The sequence below is a fragment of the Varanus komodoensis genome, unplaced genomic scaffold, assembly GCF_004798865.1.
Source record: "Varanus komodoensis strain SLA01 unplaced genomic scaffold, ASM479886v1 scaffold13_3, whole genome shotgun sequence".
NCBI classification, from domain to species: domain Eukaryota; kingdom Metazoa; phylum Chordata; class Lepidosauria; order Squamata; family Varanidae; genus Varanus; species Varanus komodoensis.
Window position 1 is genome coordinate 3410156 of NW_025335409.1, and position 21063 is coordinate 3431218.

General features: G+C 37.0%; 1 protein-coding gene across 4 annotated transcripts in view; it reads left to right on the forward strand.

The window, feature by feature from the left end:
• BRD1 (bromodomain containing 1) overlaps nt 1–20924 on the forward strand; it is a 41152-nt gene extending 20228 nt beyond the window's left edge. For 2 of the 4 annotated variants that reach the window (XM_044423321.1, XM_044423322.1), the window contains exons 8-13: nt 2492–2980; nt 14310–14445; nt 15052–15179; nt 16575–16684; nt 17640–17794; nt 20062–20924. In XM_044423321.1, the coding sequence (XP_044279256.1) occupies nt 2492–2980; nt 14310–14445; nt 15052–15179; nt 16575–16684; nt 17640–17794; nt 20062–20245 (1202 nt within the window). In that variant the 3' untranslated portion in view covers nt 20246–20924. Of the gene's footprint in view, nt 1–2491; nt 2981–10760; nt 10969–14309; nt 14446–15051; nt 15180–16574; nt 16685–17639; nt 17795–20061 lie in introns of those variants that run through there. The other 2 variants (XM_044423323.1, XM_044423324.1) reach the window with 2 other exon arrangements.
• The last annotated feature ends 139 nt before the right edge of the window (nt 20925–21063 follow it).

A 21063-nucleotide genomic window follows, 5' to 3' on the forward strand; every position in this document is an offset into this window, starting at 1 on the left:
GGAAGCCTGTGTCATTTTCATCTGTGGGGGTGGGTGGTGTGAAAAAATCAACTGCAAGAGAGGGACCAGATCCAAAGGACAGTCAGTGGAGGATACTGGCTGCTAATATCTCGAGACTTGATCAAAGGTCAGTAGAAGAAAAGAAGCCCCAATTCAGAGGCAGCAAAAACCTTGCCCGCTCCTCTCATGAAGGTGACAGTGTCCTCTAGGTGCAGTAAACACAGGAAATAATATTCTCAATCACTGTAGATTGTGTTGCTAAAAATCTTTGTACTACAAATCTTGAATAAGTAAAATATATCCTGCTTATTGTAACACAGAAAATCTTTCATGGGAGCTTTTTTCCCAGTGTTCCCTCAAATTTTCCAGTGGAGGGGAGATTAGTGGAGTCTGAATTTTTCTATTTCTTTTCCTTATCCTTTGCATTTCTAAACCTATAATAGCCTTCCCCAGACCTGTTGTCCTGGTAAGGGCATTCTAGGAGTTGTAGTCTTCACAAATCTGGAGAGTTGGCACATCAGGCACGGCTGACTTTGAGGATATGAATTACAAGAAATTACTTGCAAGTAACAACATGGATGGGATTAGACTGCATGCTAGCATAGGGACTGGCGATACCAGAAAATGTACTTCTAGTCTCACTCAGGTCCTTCCAGACTGAGCCTGTTGGCAATGTTCCAGATAACGTTGTTATTAACAGGACAACAACTTATATTTTCACAGCAGTAAAATAAGTTATTTTCTTCATAAACCAATGAAAACTCATCTTTCAAAAAAAAAGTTCTTTGTAGTTTTGTGTATGTGCCAAACAAGTATATTTGCATATTCCGACTGTAGTAAAAGTTGAATGAGCATGTATTAAAAGAGGAGAGACTAAACTAATGTAGCTAAATAGCTCTTTTCAAGGTTTCATTCATGTACTATACTCCATGGAAAGTTGCATTAGTTGTAGTGGCATTTCTCATGTACCTACCAGAAAGTATTTTCCTCCCTGCTCACATGTCTCTAAGGTGACTGCCCATATACCTCAGGTGTACATGTCAGTTAGTCTTGGAGGAATAAATCCAATATTCTGTTTGCACAACAGATGTCCCCTTTTCCTTTCTTTTCCCCTGCATGCCTACCAGCCCTGCTCTGGAGGGTCCCCATGACTCCTATAGTAGATTTGAGGGTCTGCATATGGGGGAAATGAAGATGTAGTCCAATTGTTCTCTGTGCTGTCAAAAAGACACCATTGGACACATCACACAGTTCTCACAATCACAGCTATGCATCTTGCCCTGTATTATTTAAAATATCAACAGCCCATGTTCTTCTGTTTATGACATTGGGTCCATTAATATGAATCACACTGAGTATCCCTTTCTAAATAAAAACCCCAGGAAAACTGATATTTTTTCAGGTTAGGTTTACAGACAAACTATTTTAAACTTATGCAAAACCAAATTAAAAAGTTAAGGACAAAATATATAATCTGTAAGTGTCCTGAGATTTTTTTTCAGTCAACTATACAAATGAGGTTAAAAACCAATGCTGGCATTGATATAGTTTTTAGGTGAAAAAACGCTCAATATTTTTAGCATCTTTGGGGAGGAAATACATGAAAGGAAAAAGATATGGGAAATGAAATCTATCATCTAGAACTGTTTGGGTTGCTGACAACATAAAAGCATCCATGCAGTGTTGTCAGTTTTAAAATACTGATACAGCACTTCAGTAGAAATAGGTGCTGTGTTTGGAGCTTATATATAGACAATTGAGCACTGGAACCTTTTGTGCTTAAAAACACTTTCTTGACCCAAATGTGAGGCGTTCTCCCTAGTGCATAACCAGTGTAAAGAATGTTTAAAATGGCACTGAAGTAAATAATGGAGAAAAGAAGAATTGGTAGAAGTTTTCTTATTTCTCCCTGATAGACTGGTATTTTCTGCCACACATTTTTATTGAAATTTAAGTGCAAGTTTTACTGAATTGAAACTTGTAACCATAACTATAAAGTTGTTTTGTAGTTCTTAATAATATACTAATTTAGCAAAGCAATTCAAGTTGCAGAAGTAAAAAGGTAAACTGCAAAAGTTTAGTATGTATTATTCAGTTAAAAAATTATTAGTTAGTATTTTCATGAGCAGTTTAAGTCATGAAATACTATTTTCTCTCACATTATATAGTATTTTAGAGACTTATTAAATCTTGGATGCAAATCAAAACTGTTCAGTTGAAATCCATAATACTAAGAGTAAGTCCTGAGGTTCCAGTGGGACTTGCTGCAATGGAATAAATATGTTGAAGATTAGAGCCAACCTTTTCCATGCTTATACTCCCACATAAACATAGGCATTAACTAGGATAGTTTGTTTAAAGTTTATGTACATGAGGGGTTATACTTTGTATCAAACAGTAATTATTGCGGGCTACATATTTGATACTAAGTTTTTGTAGTAGCTCTTATAACTATCAATTTTCAAAAATTGAACTTTATTAATTTTTTCAGGAGATAAATCTCCCCCTAAACTTGAACCATCAGATGCATTACCTCTTCCTTCAAACTCGGAGACTAATTCAGAGCCACCAACCCTCAAACCAGTAGAACTCAATCCAGAGCAGAATAAACTTTACAAAAGAGTAAAATTTGGCAATGAATTGTATAGTACATCCATTCAGAAAGAAATAAATGGACACACTCCAGAACACTTACTTGACAGTAATCTCAGTGAGTCGACTGTTTCTGCTGTAGCTGAGTCATCAACTGATGTAAACAGACGTACATCAATTCTCTTCTGCAAATCGAAAAGTGTAAGCCCCCCAAAGTCTGCAAAGAACACTGAAATCCAGCCAACTTCTCCACAGCTAGGGACCAAAACCTTTTTGTCTGTAGTCCTTCCAAGGTTGGAGACACTACTGCAGCCCAGGAAAAGATCAAGGAGTGCATGTGGAGATTCTGAGGTGGATGATGAGTCCCCTGTAAAGCGCTTGGATACAGGTAAAGATTTGCTTCAGTATTCTTTCTGAAGATAACATGGATAAATCTACTTAATATTAAAATAAGTCATGTCCAATTGATAATGATACAGCTTTATATTTATTTGTATACTTATACAGTCTTATCTCAGCTTGTTTATCCATGTTGTCTACCTTGCATTTAAAGGCTGCGTTTTGCTATAAAAGCTGTCTGTGATCTGTTCTTTAAATCAAATAAAAATAGATCTTCTTCCATACTTTTTCTACTAATACTGTTGCAATCTGTGCTTTTTACTTTTTAATGCATATGTGGATGCCTTTGTTTTGAAACATAAGAACAATTATTTCCTATTTAAAAAACAGCTGGAAAACATGTATACGAATCTACGCAAAGTTTTGACCAGTTCATTTGTTCCATTTTTGAAGCAGGCCCATATTCAGTGTAAAGTGAAGTTCGGTCCTGGTGTTGATGGGTTGGATCAAAGAAATCATGAGTTGGGAGCGAAAATGACTGTTAGTGCCATTTCATGAATGCTTTCATAATACTTTGTGCTCTGTGGTAGTAAATAGGTTGTGTAGCAGTTTTCATACTTGCCAGGAATATCTTTGGATTTAGTTTCACTCTTCCCATGCAATACTTATCAAAACTGCATATGTGTACTTTTGGATCCAGTCCCATATTTACCATTTTTTAAATGCACATGCATGCCTTAAGGCTTTAGCCATTTCTTGATCACATTAAAAAGTTTGTTCCTTAGTCTTCTGAAAAAGTTATGAGTGATGGGTACCTGGCTTTTCAGTTGTTGCAGTCATTCTCTGCATAGATTGAACTAAGAACTTCTATAGTGAGCAGGACTTCTGAAATAGTACCAGTTACTGCATGCTCAGGGGTTTCTTCCTATTGAAGCCAGAACAGGAGTTTTATGTACACACTGGGGCACACGGAGGTTTTCTAGATGTCGGAATAGATGGCTCTCCTATCTGCAGACATGCTTTTTGTCAAGCATTGGAGCTACTTTGTTTTTTCCTGAAAGAAAAATAGCTGTACCATGTAATGTAATTGTACTTACCAAGGTACACATTGCTATTTCTCTAGTAAAAGGTAAACAAATGCTTACAGTTTACATATGGAGAAGCTATGCCAAATCAGTTCATAACATTTAAAGCAGTGTCAGCAGCACAGGTTGATTGGTTATCTTTATTTGTGCATATACAGGGGTTTACAATTTTTTAGTTTGGAAACACCTATTCTGAATCCATATGCCAGAACTACTAAAAGACCTGTGAGTTAAAATATTTATGTCTAGCTGACAACTGGACATATATATTGGTTCCTGGTGCATTCTTTAAGACACTTGTGTTTGTATGTCTGTGTCGGTTTACTTTAGGCTCTAGCAAACATAAATGCATCATAAACATGTAAAATCCCATTATGACTCCATGTTTTTATTCCATTGGCTGTTCCATTGCTAACTTTCTAAATTGCTCTATAGCACCATTTCAGAGCAATTCAGAATTCAGACTTACAATGTGATGAATCAGTAGGCATCTAACAATAAAAATAACATTTTTTTTTAATCTGAAAACCTGTTTCATTTAAAAGGGATGACCAACTGTAGGACCTAATGCTGCCACTGCCCCCCATTGTGAAAATATATTAAAACTTTGTAATGGCCTTTCAGACTTTTCAGCACTCCATAGCTGTTCCAGATGCCATTTTTCTGGAGCTGTGGTTGTGATGGGCCACAGAGGGGCTTCAAGGGGGCAAATGCCTCCAATAACTCTCAAAACTGCCCACCCATGATTTAAAAGCTTCCTGAAATAAAAGTGGTTTTACTACTGTTTAAAACTCAACCAAGGGCTTGACAGAAAAGCCTCAGTAGGACGGGGGAGGGGAAGGGTTTCTCTGACAAGTGGTTCTAGATTTCATGATACCCCATCATGCTTCAAATAGTAGGATGCTCTTAAAAACATGCTTAGAGGAATGCAGTGCATGGGATAGGTAAGAGGAAGTATTGCTTCATATAACCAGGAGCCAGGATGTGTGTGAGCACTCTAAAACAGGCCTGGAAGCAAAACAGGTAGCTGATGTAAGTTATCTCTGGAATGGTGTTCTCTCATCCTATTGGCCTGTACTAGGTGAAACCTTTGCTCTGGAACTTGCACTAATTGTTTCCATGCTATATTCAAAGGCAGTAAGAAGAAGAGTACATTACAGTAGTCTAATGCAGAGACTAACAAGGCATGAATTACCGAGTTATTATCATAATTACCATGGAGAGGACATAACTGAAACTCCAGGTAGAGCTAGAAAAAGTTGTTTTTGTGATAGCTATTGTATGAGAGTCCATGGGTGTTTTCATGCTGTTGTTTTATTCTTTTGGAACAGGTGACCCCTATCTATAGTACAGCATTTACTTATCCTTCAAACTGAGGTCCCATCTGCTATTACCATGCTAGGCTTGTCTAGGTGTTACTTGTCAAATTGTATATTATGTTAAGAATTTTATTTATTTATTTAAGGCTTTTATAGACTGTCCATCTACTGGTGTCTTGGGATGGTTTGCAACAAACAAAGTAGGGCACAGTATCCAATAATTCAATACTATGAAGACCACATTAAAACTGATTAAACATTAAAATAATGGGGAAAATGTTTTTGCCTGGCCTTGTGTTTTATTGAAAAAAATATTTTTCATCTTGGATGGCCTTTTGTTAATGTAACTTTTATTTATTTATTTATTTAGCCATGGTTAGGAAAATGGGTAGGCTTGAATGCTCCTTTCTCCCTTTCCTATGTACTTTATGCTTCCTATATACTTCCTACTTAAGCATATTGGTTTATTTCAGCCACAAGGCCCCCACTTAAAAGTACAATGATTATCAGCATTTACCATGATTAGCACCAGTGTAGATGTAACAGCAGATTTTGGTTAAAGCAAACCCTGAAAAAGGAGGAGAGATTTGCATAGGAGCAGAGAGGCAATACTAATCATGCTACACAGCTAATCTTCTAACTGTGGGTAGATAATAGGGAATATTCTTACTAGATTTTCATAAGCAGAACAAAAATAAATCATGGTAGTTTTTCTCCTCCTCGTATGTGTGGTCACAAGCCACCTAATTACAATAATTATCCTCACCTGGCACAGGTCATGACATCTGAACTCAGTAAGGATGGGTGACTGGTCCTAGGTTTCAGGTTGTTTTGTAAATCAAATAACCCAGACCACTCACACTTACAAGGTGCAGATATCATAATAGCAAAGGTAATTATACTAATTATGTAGCTCATGAAGATGTTTTATTTTTCCTCCATGAACATGCAAACTCACCCTATGTCTGTATTGGATCAGTGTGTAAAAATACGTATAATACTAAACAGTTCTGTGGATCTACTTGACACTTTCATAATAGGGTTTGATACCCTGTGTTTAAGCACCTTTAGTTCAAGCATTCCATTACTTTCATATAATGGTTGCAATAAACTGCTTTACTGAATTGCAGAGGTAATTTTTTTATTGTTTATACTTCACTTGTCTGCTTGAAACTGCTAAAATAAGGCAGCTTCCAAGTGCCCTGTCCTTTCTCAATAGTCACAAATCTAATACCCCTAAAAATTGAGAAACAGGAGTGGTTGTTCATCTCAAAGAAACTCAGACCTGTGATTCAGTGATCTTGACAATTTTAGTTTGTGGTCTGAATAATATAAATGTTAGACATAAGTTGTCCTCTTTACAGTCTTGAATATAAGAGCCATGCTGGATCGGACCAGTGGCCCATCTAGTTCAGCATTCTGATCCATTGGATTCCCCCAAGCAGGAGATGAGTGCAATAGCAACCTTTTGTCCATTTCCTTGCAGCTGGTCCACCTAGAGCCGCTCTTCTGATACAGGATACTACCTCAGATACTTGTTTCCATATCATTTTTTTATGTGTCTGATGGGTTTAGCTTTTCAATTAAGATCAGTTACGGGAAGCAGCTGATAGATTATATGGGGTTCACTGACTGGGTCCACACAACTCAGCATGTTTGTAGTTTAACCAAGAGTTTGTAGTTTCACCATGAGCTACCCATCAGACAATCAAGTGGTTTCTGTATTGCCATAGTTTCCAACTTCCTTGCTCAGTCTTCCTGTTGTTATCATGTTTTCCATCAGTAACTGAGCCTGAAATTCAGTGCATTGCTCCCTGCCTGCATCACCTATTTCTCTCTGGTCTGTACATAAAAACTTGGTAACTGGAGTGGCTCCTGCAGTTTCTGTTCCAAGGAACTCCATGTTATTTGCATGCCAGGCTTGGGAAAAATGATCTTAGGTTCTGACAACATGACAAGCCATGGTGGTACAGAGGAAACCATAGAATAAACCATTATTTCTTAGGGTTCTTGGTCTCTAAAGACCAAACCTACCATGGTGAAATACCATGAATGGGTTCAGACAATGTGACAGACCAACAATGGTAAAAAACCCCCCACCATGGCTTATTGTATTGTCTTAACCCAGCCACTGTGTTCTGCCTCTTGATGGGTATTAGATTGCTGAGATTGCAGCCTATATGGCAAGTTGTTTCCTGGTATATTCCAATGCTTATATGTGAATGAAGGTATAAAGAGATGGGTTTTACAGTTGAATGTCCACGGTCTATACATATGTCCATTGCCTACTGCAGTTTCTATAAATGTTCTACACAGCTATGTTGGAAAGAGAACTTTTTTTTGTAATTACTTTTAAAATCCTCAAACAGCTTATTTGAGTTTATACTGGGATTATTTTAGTAGCTACAAGTCTGACCAAGTCAGAACATTTTGAGGGGGGTGGTCAAGGGTTCCTACTTACCAGAACTTTCTTGCATATATTATTTGTGCTTATGCTTATATTCACCTAATGGCTGGCAGCACAGCGAACAAGTCAAATTCTTGTTCTTTTGATTCCCTCAACTGTTGATGAACTAGTTCATTATCTTCTCTGCTTTTATCACATGTCTGAAACTCTGAATAGTTACGCATATCAGCCTCAGTATTACAAAGAAATGGAAGATACATACCACAAGTTCAGGAAAAGTTGTGTGGTTTAATAGTTAGGCATTATCTGTGCTCTTCCCTGATCAGAACTGCAGTAGAATCACAACTTTTGTACTGGAGATTTGCGTTCTGCTTCCAACAGGCACTCTTCACTGATAAATGGATATTTGTAAGCCTATCCCAACTGTTACCAATATTTCAAGCAGCATCCAATGCATACCTTTGATGAATGTTGGCACCTTCATGTTGATGAACATTTTACGTTACTATTGGTTATAACATTCCAAAACCATAGGCTAATAACAAAGACTTTTGTGGGATGTTGGATCCCACAATGTTAACAAAAGCTAAGGCAAAATGGAGACCAGAAATGTCAGTGGCTCAAAGTAGATAATGTTAAGTTGTGCATTGTGCCCCAATAGGGGCTTTCCACTATAGAATATTACATGCATGAAACCAGTGCTGCAAGTTTGCATTATGAGAATATTAACTCCTTTATCAAGTGAATTTCAGTTTGGAACAAAATCAGTCCCCTAAAGTAATATTCGCTCTTGGGATGCAACCAGTCCTTGCTGTGCTTTGTAATGGGCGTCTTATATACATGTGGAAGTGTAAAAAAAATCATCAACAGTGCTCAAGAAATAATAACTTTAAAATGGAGTAGAGAAAATATCTTGGCATTTTGTGTGTGTAATAAATTCATTTTTATAAAGTTAAGAGATAGAATGGACTCCGGTTATGTATTTGCACTATTGCCTACATAACTTGTACCCAATCACAAGTTATTAAAAAAATACTGGAAATATGTGGCAGGAGACGAAACAGCACAGGAAACTCTCCAGAATCATTAGAGTACATGGAGTATAAAATGGTTCAAATACAAATATCTCAAACGGCTGCAGGAGTCCACAGTATCCCCACCAGCAGAGAAGTAAATACTTGTAAAACCTATAAAGAAGATGGCTATAATTTCCACTCCAGAAGCAAGGTTTTTTGTGATATTGGTTCAATCACTGGCACCAGAAAAAGAAAGCTTTAAGTGTTTTCAACTTGTGCGTGCTTCTCTTCAAATTGTCTTGTAACTTTTAACTCAACTAGAAATTCTTTTAAACTAGAAATCCAAAAAATCTTTGCGAAACATCAGTAAAGTATATGGTTCAATATTTTCCTCATTTAGATTTTGCTACAGTCTTTAAAATAATGTCTAATAGTTACTTGTTGACTGGGAGCAGTTGAAATTAAAGGACTGCAAGGCTGCAGTCTATTTGATTGGATATATTGTTTCAGTGCACTAGTATTTTTCAAATAAGTATATTAAAGGTATCAGGTATGTATTGCGAGTTTAAACAATTGTTCCTGTTGCCTTTCAGGAAGAAAAGCTATGGATATTTCTTTCTGGATCTTAGATGTTTATGCAATCTTTTGAAGTCTGTTTTCATAAAAATGTACTTCCTAGTTTTCTTATTACTATATCAAAATTCTAGTTCAGTATGTAGTTGACACAAGTACAGGACTGGCAGAATAAGGCAAATAAGCTATCCCTTAAACTGGGAAGTAGCATCCTGTTTTTCTTAGAAATATTGAACATGATAATGTTTCCCAGTACTGTACTGAAAACATCAGCAGGATTATGTTATGAATTACGTCTCCATTGTGGAAAAGCAAAATCCTTTCTAAACTTTTCTGCACGATGAGATTCTAAGAAGAAATTATGAGATGATTTCTGGAAAAAAAAAAGCTGAATGTGCTCTTGGAATTGTGAAATTTAAATGCCCACAAGCCCATTTCTTTTTTCTTAAAGCAGTTGACAATAATGATAAATGCTGTTTCTGAAATACTCTGTGTTGTAAGATTTAGTTGTTGATTGCAAAGCACGTAGTTATAAATTTTCAAAATGAGAGCCAGTGTGGTGTAGTGGTTAAGAGCGCAGGACTGGGACTCAGCTGACCTTTGGGCCAGTCACAGACTCTCAGCCCAACCTACCTCACAGGGTTGTTGTGGGGATAGGATTGAGAGCAAGAGGAGGAGAATGATGTAAGCCGCTTTGCTTTCTTAAGAAAAAAGTGGGATCTAAACATAAATAAATAAATCTCTAATACATTAAAATCTTTGAATATTCTTTTAATTTGATATCCAGTACATAGGTTCCCAAGATGTTCTCCATCAAACATGTGGTTTCTCTGCCTTCTTTAAACTTCTTAACTACCATACATGGGAAGAGCAAAGGAGCGGGGCGGTCATTTTGTAGTTAAACCCAAACCTACAACTGTTTCCTTTTCTAATTTGTACATAGTGAAAATCAATTCACTACCATCTTGTGACCCTAGCCATGTTAGCCTACAATATGCATTTTAAATCTGCATGTGCAAGATACTTTCTTGTGCTTTCCTTGCTGTTGTCCTTTTGCATTATTGATACTTCCTCAGAGCTAGTGCTGGTGACTTCTAAACGAGGGTACATAGATAACATTTGAAACGTATAAGAAAGATCTGTCCTCTTCTTTCATTGGAGAGCATTTTTTGTTTTTTTAAAAAAAACCCATTATCTTTATTAAAAACCCCCCTCCCTCCCGGTTCCCTGCTGCTAGCAATTGATTCAGAGTGGAGACTATCACAGTCTTTCGCTTTCAAATATTATAATAAATATGGCTGGTAGAATACATGAATAGGTTGCTTAGTTTTTGCTAATCTTGCTCTGGAAACTGTTGGGAGGAGGGCTTACTTATTTAGAGCTCTTTTTCCTTTCAGTGAGACTAAATGGCTTTTTCACTGTCTTCCAGGTTCTCATATTAACTAATATGATGAGTAATTATCTATTTGGATCCTAATTATTTTCTATTATCCTGAACACGGACTGGAATTCAATGTAATGATCATTTTGGAACGCAGAAAGACAATTACATTTCAAGTAATTATTTTGGATCATGTTGGAGACACCAGCCATCCTTAAAACAAAATCAATATCTTGAACACTGTTGGAGGAAGTCTTTGATATATATGAACCTATGCTCTTCATTCAGTATATTGTCCCATCTCCGTAAGTTATAAAGTTGTATGTTGCAATCTATGTGACATAAATTGGTCGCAGTTTCACCAATCCCCCAGACTCTTACCTCAGACATGCTCCTTGTGGGGTGATTGGTTAAGGATGTTCCTTCTCATCTCCATTCCTCTGCAAACCAATCTAATCTTCCCCTGGCCAGGATTTAGATTTCATAATACAGCAGATATGGTAAATATTTTCTCTCCTCCTTTATTTGATTTCATAAAATATGAACATCTGTATATTAGGAAATAAAAAGATGGTAGCAATTACTGAACCATAAATATAATTATACACACATGATTTTACATAAGTACTGAGTGGAAAAAAATGGAGTTGTCACCATCTCCTTGATTATTAAAAATGCTTGCCTACTGCACCCTTACCTAATGTTTAGATAAGCCTGCCCATTCCTGTATTATTTATAGACAGTTATTTAAGATACATTTTGGATTACTTAAAACCAAAGGGTTATTGAATTTAAAAATACAGGGATATTAAATAAGTGCAATATTTCCTGTTTATCTTTTCACAAATATGAAAATATTTCTTTACTTTTAATGTTTCCCTTTAGCTTATGTTCTTTGAAAATTGCTTGCTGCTTAAATTTTTTGAAACGTCAGCATACAATAGTTATCTGGTGGACAGTGGTCTATTTTTGTTTTTATATACATTAACCTTGGCATAATTGATCATGGCAGTGTTAAAGTAGTCTGTGTTTGATTATAAGTTTTTGTAAGAGAGGTTTCCCTTTCAGTGCTTGAATGTCTGAGTGCAAACATGGTTGTTATTTAGAACAGTTTCATTAATAGTACTTAGAGTTCTTTACAACTCACAGATCTGTACCACCTTCACAGACTTACCATAAGGTTATGTAGTTAAGAACTTATTTAACCAGACATTATTAGAAATGGGACCATGACTATGAACTTTCATAGGTAGTTAGTATCTAAGATATCATAGACTCTTACTTGTTGAAAAAGGCTAACATGGCTTCTTTTCCAAATGTTACTCAGAATACCAGTAGTAAGGATGCACTGTTCTTAACAGAAGTGTTGCGACAACTTAGTAAGAATCCATTAACATGGAAAAGCATGAGTTTAATAAGCTTTTGATATAGTACTAACCATTTGCAGCAGTTTTAAAGATGCATCTAATAAAACATCTCAGTTGCAGAAGCTGAGTACTGATTCTCAGACTCCCCACTGCCCGTGCAGTGATTACTGGAACTCCACGTACTGTTTAGTAATTTTCCTCTTATTATAACCTTAACTATTTCTGTCAAACCCTTTGTATTAATACAGTTAAATCACCTTGAAGACCATATTTTGGTTGAATGGTGGGATATAAATTGGATAAAAACATACATAAATAACTTGTTGGCCTGCACGAAGTTGTATCTGGAACTGTATTTGTTCCCATGAACATCTTTTCCATCTAAATCATTTACCATCTGTATTAAAAAAAATATAGTGCCTATATTTTTGCAACTCAGCAGAACCTAAGTAATAAAATTCTTTGGGGATGTAGGAAATTAAACTTCAGTTGAATGTGTTTTAAACCATTATGCCTGGGCTCATATGAAGGTGTCTGACCAAATATTTTAAACTGCACTGTTCTAGCTTAGGCTTTGTACTTGTGCAGGAAAAAAAGTGGGGATTGGGAGAAAGCAGTTCAGTTCATGCCGTCATATTGAGGGTTCGCAAAATTGTAGGCATCTGAGTGCGTGCTTTTAGAAAGACAATGCTGACCCTTCAAGCTCCTGCTTCCATCCTCTATGTGTGCATATTGCTTGGAATGTCCAGATTTGTTTTTGCATTCTATTCCATTTCTATTTATCTTTATAATTGTGAAAGATTTTCTTTCAACTTAAGTTGTTCCATTTTGGAGGAGCTTGGAGGTCTTACTTGCATGAGGATTTAGCCCTGTAACTGCTATTTCTAGTAGTAGTCTTTTTCACTAAGATTTGTGCACATATTTACTGTTGTGAGTAATGGAATCATTTTTGCCTATGCACCATCTCACAGAATGGGCATATACACAATTCTGGATTGTTTAATGTGGAAGCTTCAAGAAAACTTCAAGGTAACATGGCACAAATTGTTGACTACTGTTTTTCACATTGATTTTCCTGTGCCCAACATACTCTTAGTGTATGGAAATGTGTGTCCGTATTAATAGAGGCCAATCTCTGCAGCCCACCACCACATGCTGTTCTGTACTTGCTCTGCAGTCAGTCAGTTAGAAGTATAATTAGCTAATGAGAGGTAGGAGGATAGTGTGCTATTGATTCCCATGTTACATTAACACATTTCCATCCACCAGAGCATATGTAGGTACAAGGCAATTGTAGTAGAATTCTTTGGTTTTGTTTGCGTTCTGTCATAGCCGGTTGTCTCTGGTTTTTATTGCAACAGGGTCATAAGCTGCAGGATTCATCACTGTGTTTTAAACATAATACTTGCTTTAACTGAAGAAAAGTTATGTTATTTAGTCTTTGGTTTTTCAAAATAGCCACTGAAATACTTGATTTAAGGCTTTCCAGTGATACATAATTTGTTGCTTAGACTGCATACCAAGAAAATTGACAGTCTTCATTAGTGTATCCTCTACAGGCTGGATTGGTCAGTTGAGCCATCTCTCAAATGTTTTCATACGGACTACCACCCCCAGTTTTGAAGCAAACATACACTAAAATTAAGAACTGTTGAACTATTTGGGTTGTGGAGGTTTGGACTTGTTTGGTGTTGTGTTTGGCTTATGTGCAATCCTATCTATTGAGCAGCAACTGTAGACAATAGTGTCAGAATTATTTAGACTTAATGGAAACGAGCACTGATCCACTGGAGTGCTCCCAAGTGGAGGACAACTTTCCATTTTCTTCTAACCAGTGGAGAAGCAGAATGGATTGCTTAAGTGCTATATTTACTCACAGTGTTGCAGTTTTAGATTATATGTTTCCAAGCAGTTATTTAATTAGATTTGTCTTGAATGTTTCTTCATACTTGATATTGCATGTATTATTTTAGGATCAGCATTGTTTAATATGTCTTGTAATGATCGTTAGTTCCTTTGACTTGGCTTCCTGTTTCTTCACTGGTCTCTACATTTTTGCATGTTTCTCTTAATTATTCTCCCTTAATTATTTAATGTTTCCTCTTTCTTCTTGCACATGTCGCAGCTCTGTTAGAGATGCTAGATAATGCATACCCCTCAAACATACATAGAAAAACATGTAATGCATTTTCAAATTGTATTTGTGTGTTTTTCTGTCTTAACCTGCCAGGTCTTTCAAATGGTTTTGGGAATGGCAGTAAAGACCCAGATTTAGATGATACTCCAGGAAGAAAAGTCGAACCTCGCCGCCGTTGCGCGTCAGAGTCTAGTATATCCTCAAGTAACAGCCTGTTGTGTAATTCAAGGTAAAACAAAAAACTGGTATTTTTAGCATCAGTTAAATGATGAACAAATACAATTGCTTGGATCTAGTCTTCCTTGATCAGAATGGTGTTTACAGAATGCTTCAAGAAGAAGAGCTGTAAGCATGTTTCACCAGTTCTTTTTACCAGTCCTTCCTTTCCCCTTTTTTCTCTGAAAACTCACTTTGGAGAGTTAGAAAACTCTCTGAAACACTGTGAGAGGTGGCATGATGGACTTCAGGAGGAAACTAGTGAAAGTTGCCTCCCCATTTCCACAGTTAGGAATGTCAACTGTATTGCAGTCCCTTCCACAAATGGAAGGAGCCCTTTGACAGATAGAAAAACCACCCAGGATCTCATTTAAGGGAATAGTTTAAAAGGTGAGTTATCTACAGAGTGATTAAAAATCTCCAACACTGGTTTTGAACTGTCTGAGTTCAGGCTGGCTCTTAAAAGTTGTCAGTCAGGTAGGCAGAGCATTAATTACCATGTAATGACTCTGGCATGTAAATAACTATATTGACAACCTTCTAAAGAAGTGGAGAACTTTTTTATCTGCAAAAAAGTAAATATTTTAGCATTTTGTAGTAATACTTTGAATATTTGTAGTTTTAGCCTGCCAAAGTGTGGAAAAGGCAAACCAGCACTTATACGAAGACACACGTTAGAAGACAGAAGTGAGTTGATATCATGTATTGAAAATGGAAACTACGCAAAAGCAGCAAGAATTGCAGCTGGTAACTAACATTTTTGTAAAGCATTTCTCAGGCGTTCTGTCTGTTCTCTAGGTACCAAAAGGACATGTCTTACTATATCATATGTTTCTGTGCGCTTTTATATCTACTGTTTGACAATTTCATTGTGTATAAAAGAGATTTTCCTAATGTGTGCCTGATTTTTATACCCAGATGTTGTCCCTTTTGATCAGTTGTGTATTTCTCCTCCTTGCTTGCTCATGTGCAGACACACATGCAGCTCAAAGTTGATCATAACAAATACAAACCTTCCACCCATATTTTTCTTCCCCTCTAATCCTTTCCCCACATTTTGTTATCTACAATGCATCTAACTCCCATTGACTTGTTCAACTATTTGCATACCTTTTGTTTAATGCTAAGTATGTTCGTAATAGTGTTTCTTTTATCCATCATACTGCTTCTCTTTTTCAAGTTGTCATGCCCCATTTGGCATTGACTTCCTTGAACCAACTTCCCTTTGATGCTTCTTTCCTGCTTCTCTGAGCTGTCTGACTTACTCATACTAGTTTTGCTTGCTTTGTCCTTCTATATAAATTGCAAGTTGTGTACATTGCATCCAGATCTAGGAATGTGCAAGGGGGATACCCTTTCAGAATCCTGTACAGAGGGTTTGGGACCCTGCATAATGAGGTAAGTTGAAGGATGCTGAGGGGAAAAGGGGGTCTCCCAAAATTTGTTCTTCTCCCTCAGCTCCCTATGTCACAACTTGCCTTATCCATCAGGGTGCCCCAGTCCTCTGTGTGGTATTTTTAAGAAGCTTCAGGGGCCACCACTTACTTATTTAAACATTTCTTGGCTACCTTTGAGGGCAGAGGCCCTCCCAAAGTAGTATGTAAGAATATATAATGCTGTGAACTGCTTAGAGAGCTTCAGCTATTGGGCAGTATTATAACAGCAACAACAACAACATCATCATCATCATGAAACAAGGGAGGAGAAGTCAGCTTCTGTCAACAATGTTGCATGCAGCTAAATGTGGAACCAGTCCAGATTTTGCTATCTCACAAAATCTGTGGCACTTGGACGTATGATTTTAACTGGGTCTTCTGTGATACTCTTAGAATCAGCCAATGAGTAATAATGTTGTGTGATCTCAAACATTATGTTGGTGACATGTCCGCCTTTTTTGCAAGGAAAGCATTGTTGCAAACTGACTCCTTAGTGGTTTTTGCTGATATTTTATCAGAGACTGGTATAGCAAGGGTTGTGGGAAAGATTGCTGCTGAAAATTGATCCAAACCATATAGCAGTTGCTTCATGCTGATGTCTGGTTCAAAGTACACTTATATTTGCCTTTTCAGTGCCCCTCATGATACATGTATTGTTTGCAAATGATCCTAATGAACTAATTTCTGAAATAATTATTCATTTTAGAAGTCGGACACAGCAGCATGTGGATTTCTACTGACGCTTCCAATTCTGTCCTTGAGCCTCTAAAAGTTGTCTGGGCCAAATGCAGTGGGTATCCTTCCTATCCAGCACTGGTGAGTTAGCAGTCCAAAGCCCAAGATAATTTATATTAGTTAAATTTCACTGTTTCCAGATTAACCAATTCTGAATATTTTTGTGTTTGACATTTACGTTATAGTTGACTAGAAGCAAGGTTTTATTTATTTCAATTGCTTGATTTATTAAGGCACGGGTTAGAGCTCATAAAATAACAAATGATAGTTGTCATGGGTTGAAGCTGTCAGAATCTAGCTTTATAACTACACTATGTGGATCCATTTTACAGATACCCCCTTTAACAGCCAATTTCAATACCACCATGTACTATATATAACTCATAATATGTTTTGTGGTCATTGGGGATGGCTGTCACTGGACTCATTAAAACAACAAGCTTGCCCAGGTGTCTCGTTCAGTGAGTAAAGTTAATAACGATAACTTTATTTCTGAACATAACCATAATGAAATAGCATTTCAAAACATAAAACATATTCAGGTCTCAGTTGTTTTAACTAACTTACCTAAAAAAGAATACAACTTTTATCATAATAGCATGGGATTTGTCTACAGGATCTTCCCCTGCATGGCAACAGTAAACTTATCAACCTTGTTATAAGCAATGTTGCCACATTGCTAAGCTAACGTCTGAACTGGATCTGAGTTTGCCTGCAGTAGATCCGATCCAGAGTAAAGATTTACACAGTAATAGCCTCTGCCTAACTTTTGCAAATTACACTCCCCATTAGCAAATTCCCCATGTCATAGTTACCTTTTCAGCAGGATCCTCATCCCTCAATGCACTTGAAGGAGTTCTGGGAGAGGCAGTTTCTTCTGTGGGCAGGAAGATGAAGGAAAGTTGGCTTTTGATAGCTGTCATGTCATGCATGCTTAACCTTAGATCCAACCCGTTGATGTTGTTGAATATTTAAATTAATATTTTCAGCGAATTCTGAAAGCTAGTAATATACCATCCTTTCCCCCATTTTCTAGATAATTGACCCTAAAATGCCTCGTGTTGCTGGTCATCACAATGGTGTTACAATACCAGTGCCACCCCTTGACGTATTGAAAATTGGAGAACAAATGCAGACCAAATCAGATGAGAAGCTTTTCTTGGTTTTATTTTTTGACAATAAAAGAAGTTGGTATGTAACTTTTAAAAACTCCTTCAGTTGAATAAATCCTATGTATTTTAGCTGTAAAGAAAGTAAAGGATGTGATGAATTGGGTTCTGTAACTTCTTCCATGTTTTGGAAGTGGAACTTTGCAGAAGGAATAGAGCGTAGTGTGCCAGTTCAGGCATGGAGAGATGTAAAATTGGAACTGCACATGCTTATTATCATGTTTGACAGGACTGGAGGTTTGAAACAATTGAATCTAAAATACTACCAAAAATCATGGTATGTTAGAATTTTCTTTTACTGGAAAATACTGCTTTGACAGGAATTATACCTGATATTTATAGCATTTATCTTCTATTCCTATCGAAGGAATATATTATCTTGTCCTTGCTTGATTATGGGAGGCAAAAAATTTCCAGGTTCTAAAAAATCTATTTGTTTCTGCATTGCCTTCATGTGTCAGATGTATAGAGGTCATATCAGTTTTATTTAAAAAACAACAACAATTTGCTTTATGTAGAGAAATAAAAATTACCAAATTCAAAATTAACCCTTTGCTGGCTTCTGCAGTAGTTTCTTTTCATCACTGTATGCAAAAGGGGCTTACATATTGACATAGTCTGCACAATTACCATGGCTTAACAAACCCCTGCAGCTTGTGTTCCAGGCATCATTTACTAAAATATATATCCAGATAAAGATTGCGGTTTCCAAACCCCAGTCACATGGCTTTTTGGTGGGGAAAAAAGCTTCAAATAACCATTGCCTGGGTTATGTTGGGTTTTTTTTGAGGATTGTTTTGCCTTCAGACAAGCCATGCTGCCCAGATTCAGATGAAATGGCAAGCCATATCCAGGAGGGTAATTACACATATTAAAGCCCTAACCATTGTGCTTTAAGCAAGCTACCATGGTTTGTTTAAGCCACAGTAATCTTGTGAACTAGACCATACAAAGTAACTTTACTGTTGCACAGTAATATTGAACAATGTTCAGTATGTAAATACCAAGATGGGCTTGCTCCAGAGAAGAGTTCATGTGGTGTGCTGATGCATGACTGTTTACCTTAAATGGGGCAAGCACTGAAAGCACTGGTTCACACTTTGCTCATGAATGACTAGGTGATGAATGTACATCCTGGACCTTTTTATCAGTTGTTTATGCATAATTATAACGCTGTGGCTGCTGGTAGCCTGCAGATCAAATAATGTGTAATGTTCAGTGGTGAGAGATCATCCTTGAATCAGCCATAGGGAATCTCCAACTCATAGGCTGCTTGTGGCACCTTTAGGCTGCCCTATGCAGCCCTCTGAAGCTTGGCAGGGTCCATCCTTTATTTCACATCTCTTCAGAAGATCAAAGGGAGCAAGGAGCTGGCTGCCTCAGAATTGCTGCTTCAAGGCATCTACAGACCCCAAGAGCAGCAGCTGCTTTGCCACTGCTCAGCTGTTTCCTGAGCAACTGGAAAGAAGGAGCACCATGTGTTTGTGTGTTGGACACTGATTTACCACACAGCACAGAAGCCCAACAATTTGGATAGGGAGAAATACATATCTGGATTTCTGTCATTCTGTGCTGCTTGGGGATTTCTTTTCCCACTGCACAGCACAAAAGGTGTGTGTGAAAAAGAGAGTGAGTGTCAAGAATGATGTAGTGTATAAGAGTAAGCATGTGAGAGACTTGGGTGTATACAATTTGCCTCCAACCCCTTTCCCCCAATAGAATGCAATCATCTGAATGAGGGAAAGGTTCCCCACTCCTTCCTGAAAGTATATGAAAGCTGTACCTAATGCAGAATGGTATTACATGCCTTTTCATTGGTGCTGAGCATGGGGTGTATGCTCAGCCATTTGGCTACTAATTTTCATTCCAGACCTATTTCAGGTTGTGACCTAATGAAGTCCTAATCAGCTTGGCCCGGCATTTTTTATAATGCATTTTCCTATACACATGCATCTCTCTGTTGTGATTTTTCCGTGAGATTTTATTTCACATTCCACTGGCAAAAATGAGATACGAGTTGAATGCACAAAGTTGGCCCACTGCTATTGTATCCTCTGGCCAACAACACTGTACAGATTTAGTCAGTCAAAAATATTATTTCACCTCACCGTGTTAGTTTATACTGTTTTTCATTATTATCTTAATAGATTTTCATTTTTATTATCATGGCATGTTGTAAACTGCTTTGAGCATTGAATGAGACACTTGAAATATTAAGGGCTTTGGGAATTTTAAAAATTATGTGATAACTTACGTTTCTCTTTCTTTGTTTGTTTTGTCCACTTAAAGGCAATGGCTTCCAAAATCCAAAATGATTCCACTTGGGATTGATGAAACCATAGACAAGTTAAAAATGATGGAAGGTCGGAACTCAAGTATTCGTAAAGCTGTAAGAGTTGCTTTTGACCGTGCTATGAACCATCTAAGTAGAGTTCATGGAGAACCAGTCAGTGACTTCAGTGATATTGACTAACATAGGCCATCATCAAGGCACAAAAATACTTTGTATAGAGACCTGCAAATCAACTTCTTTGTCTACAAGAATGTATTGAAGATACAGCTTCATAATTACTGTTCCAGTGGCAGAGTTCTGCAGACTGAAGAGTTCTGCAGTTCTTTGAGCAGCTTCTCTGAATCACCATTGCCATATTGATTTAAAGATTTTTTTTATCATTGTGTTGCCGTTTGGAGGATTTTCCACTAAATACCTTGTTCATAGTGTTCATAAACTGTACATATATGTATATTCAACTCTTAACTTATTCTGATTTTAGACGTAGCTTTTTATTTCCTTTATTTGGCTGGGAAAGGGATAGAATTGTCACTTCCGTTTCCTCATTAAAAAAAGAAAAGCACCACTTTCCAGCTTAAGGTGCTAACTAAAAATTGAAGTAAATAACATCAAATAGGTTTGGCTAAATCATATATTATGATATGGTGCTGCTTATGTAACTTGATGTGATCCGTAGCTTTTAAGAAGACCTCTGAATGTTTGATTTTTCATAAATTGTTAGTCTTTGCACAAAGTACCACATAGTTAGGATGTAAATTTACAACATCGTACTTGTATTTTGAGAGGAGAAATTACATTATATTGAAAGGTACTTTGTGAAAAAGACAACAGAAGGAAAAAATATGCTATGTACATCACTTGAAAAATCACCAAAAACACTCCATTGTTGCCCAAAATAGAATTGTTTGTGTTTTACACAAAACTGGCTTAAAGCCTGTTAGTATATTATTTCTTACAAAAACCATATCTCATCTATCTCCCCTGAATTTTATGTGCCT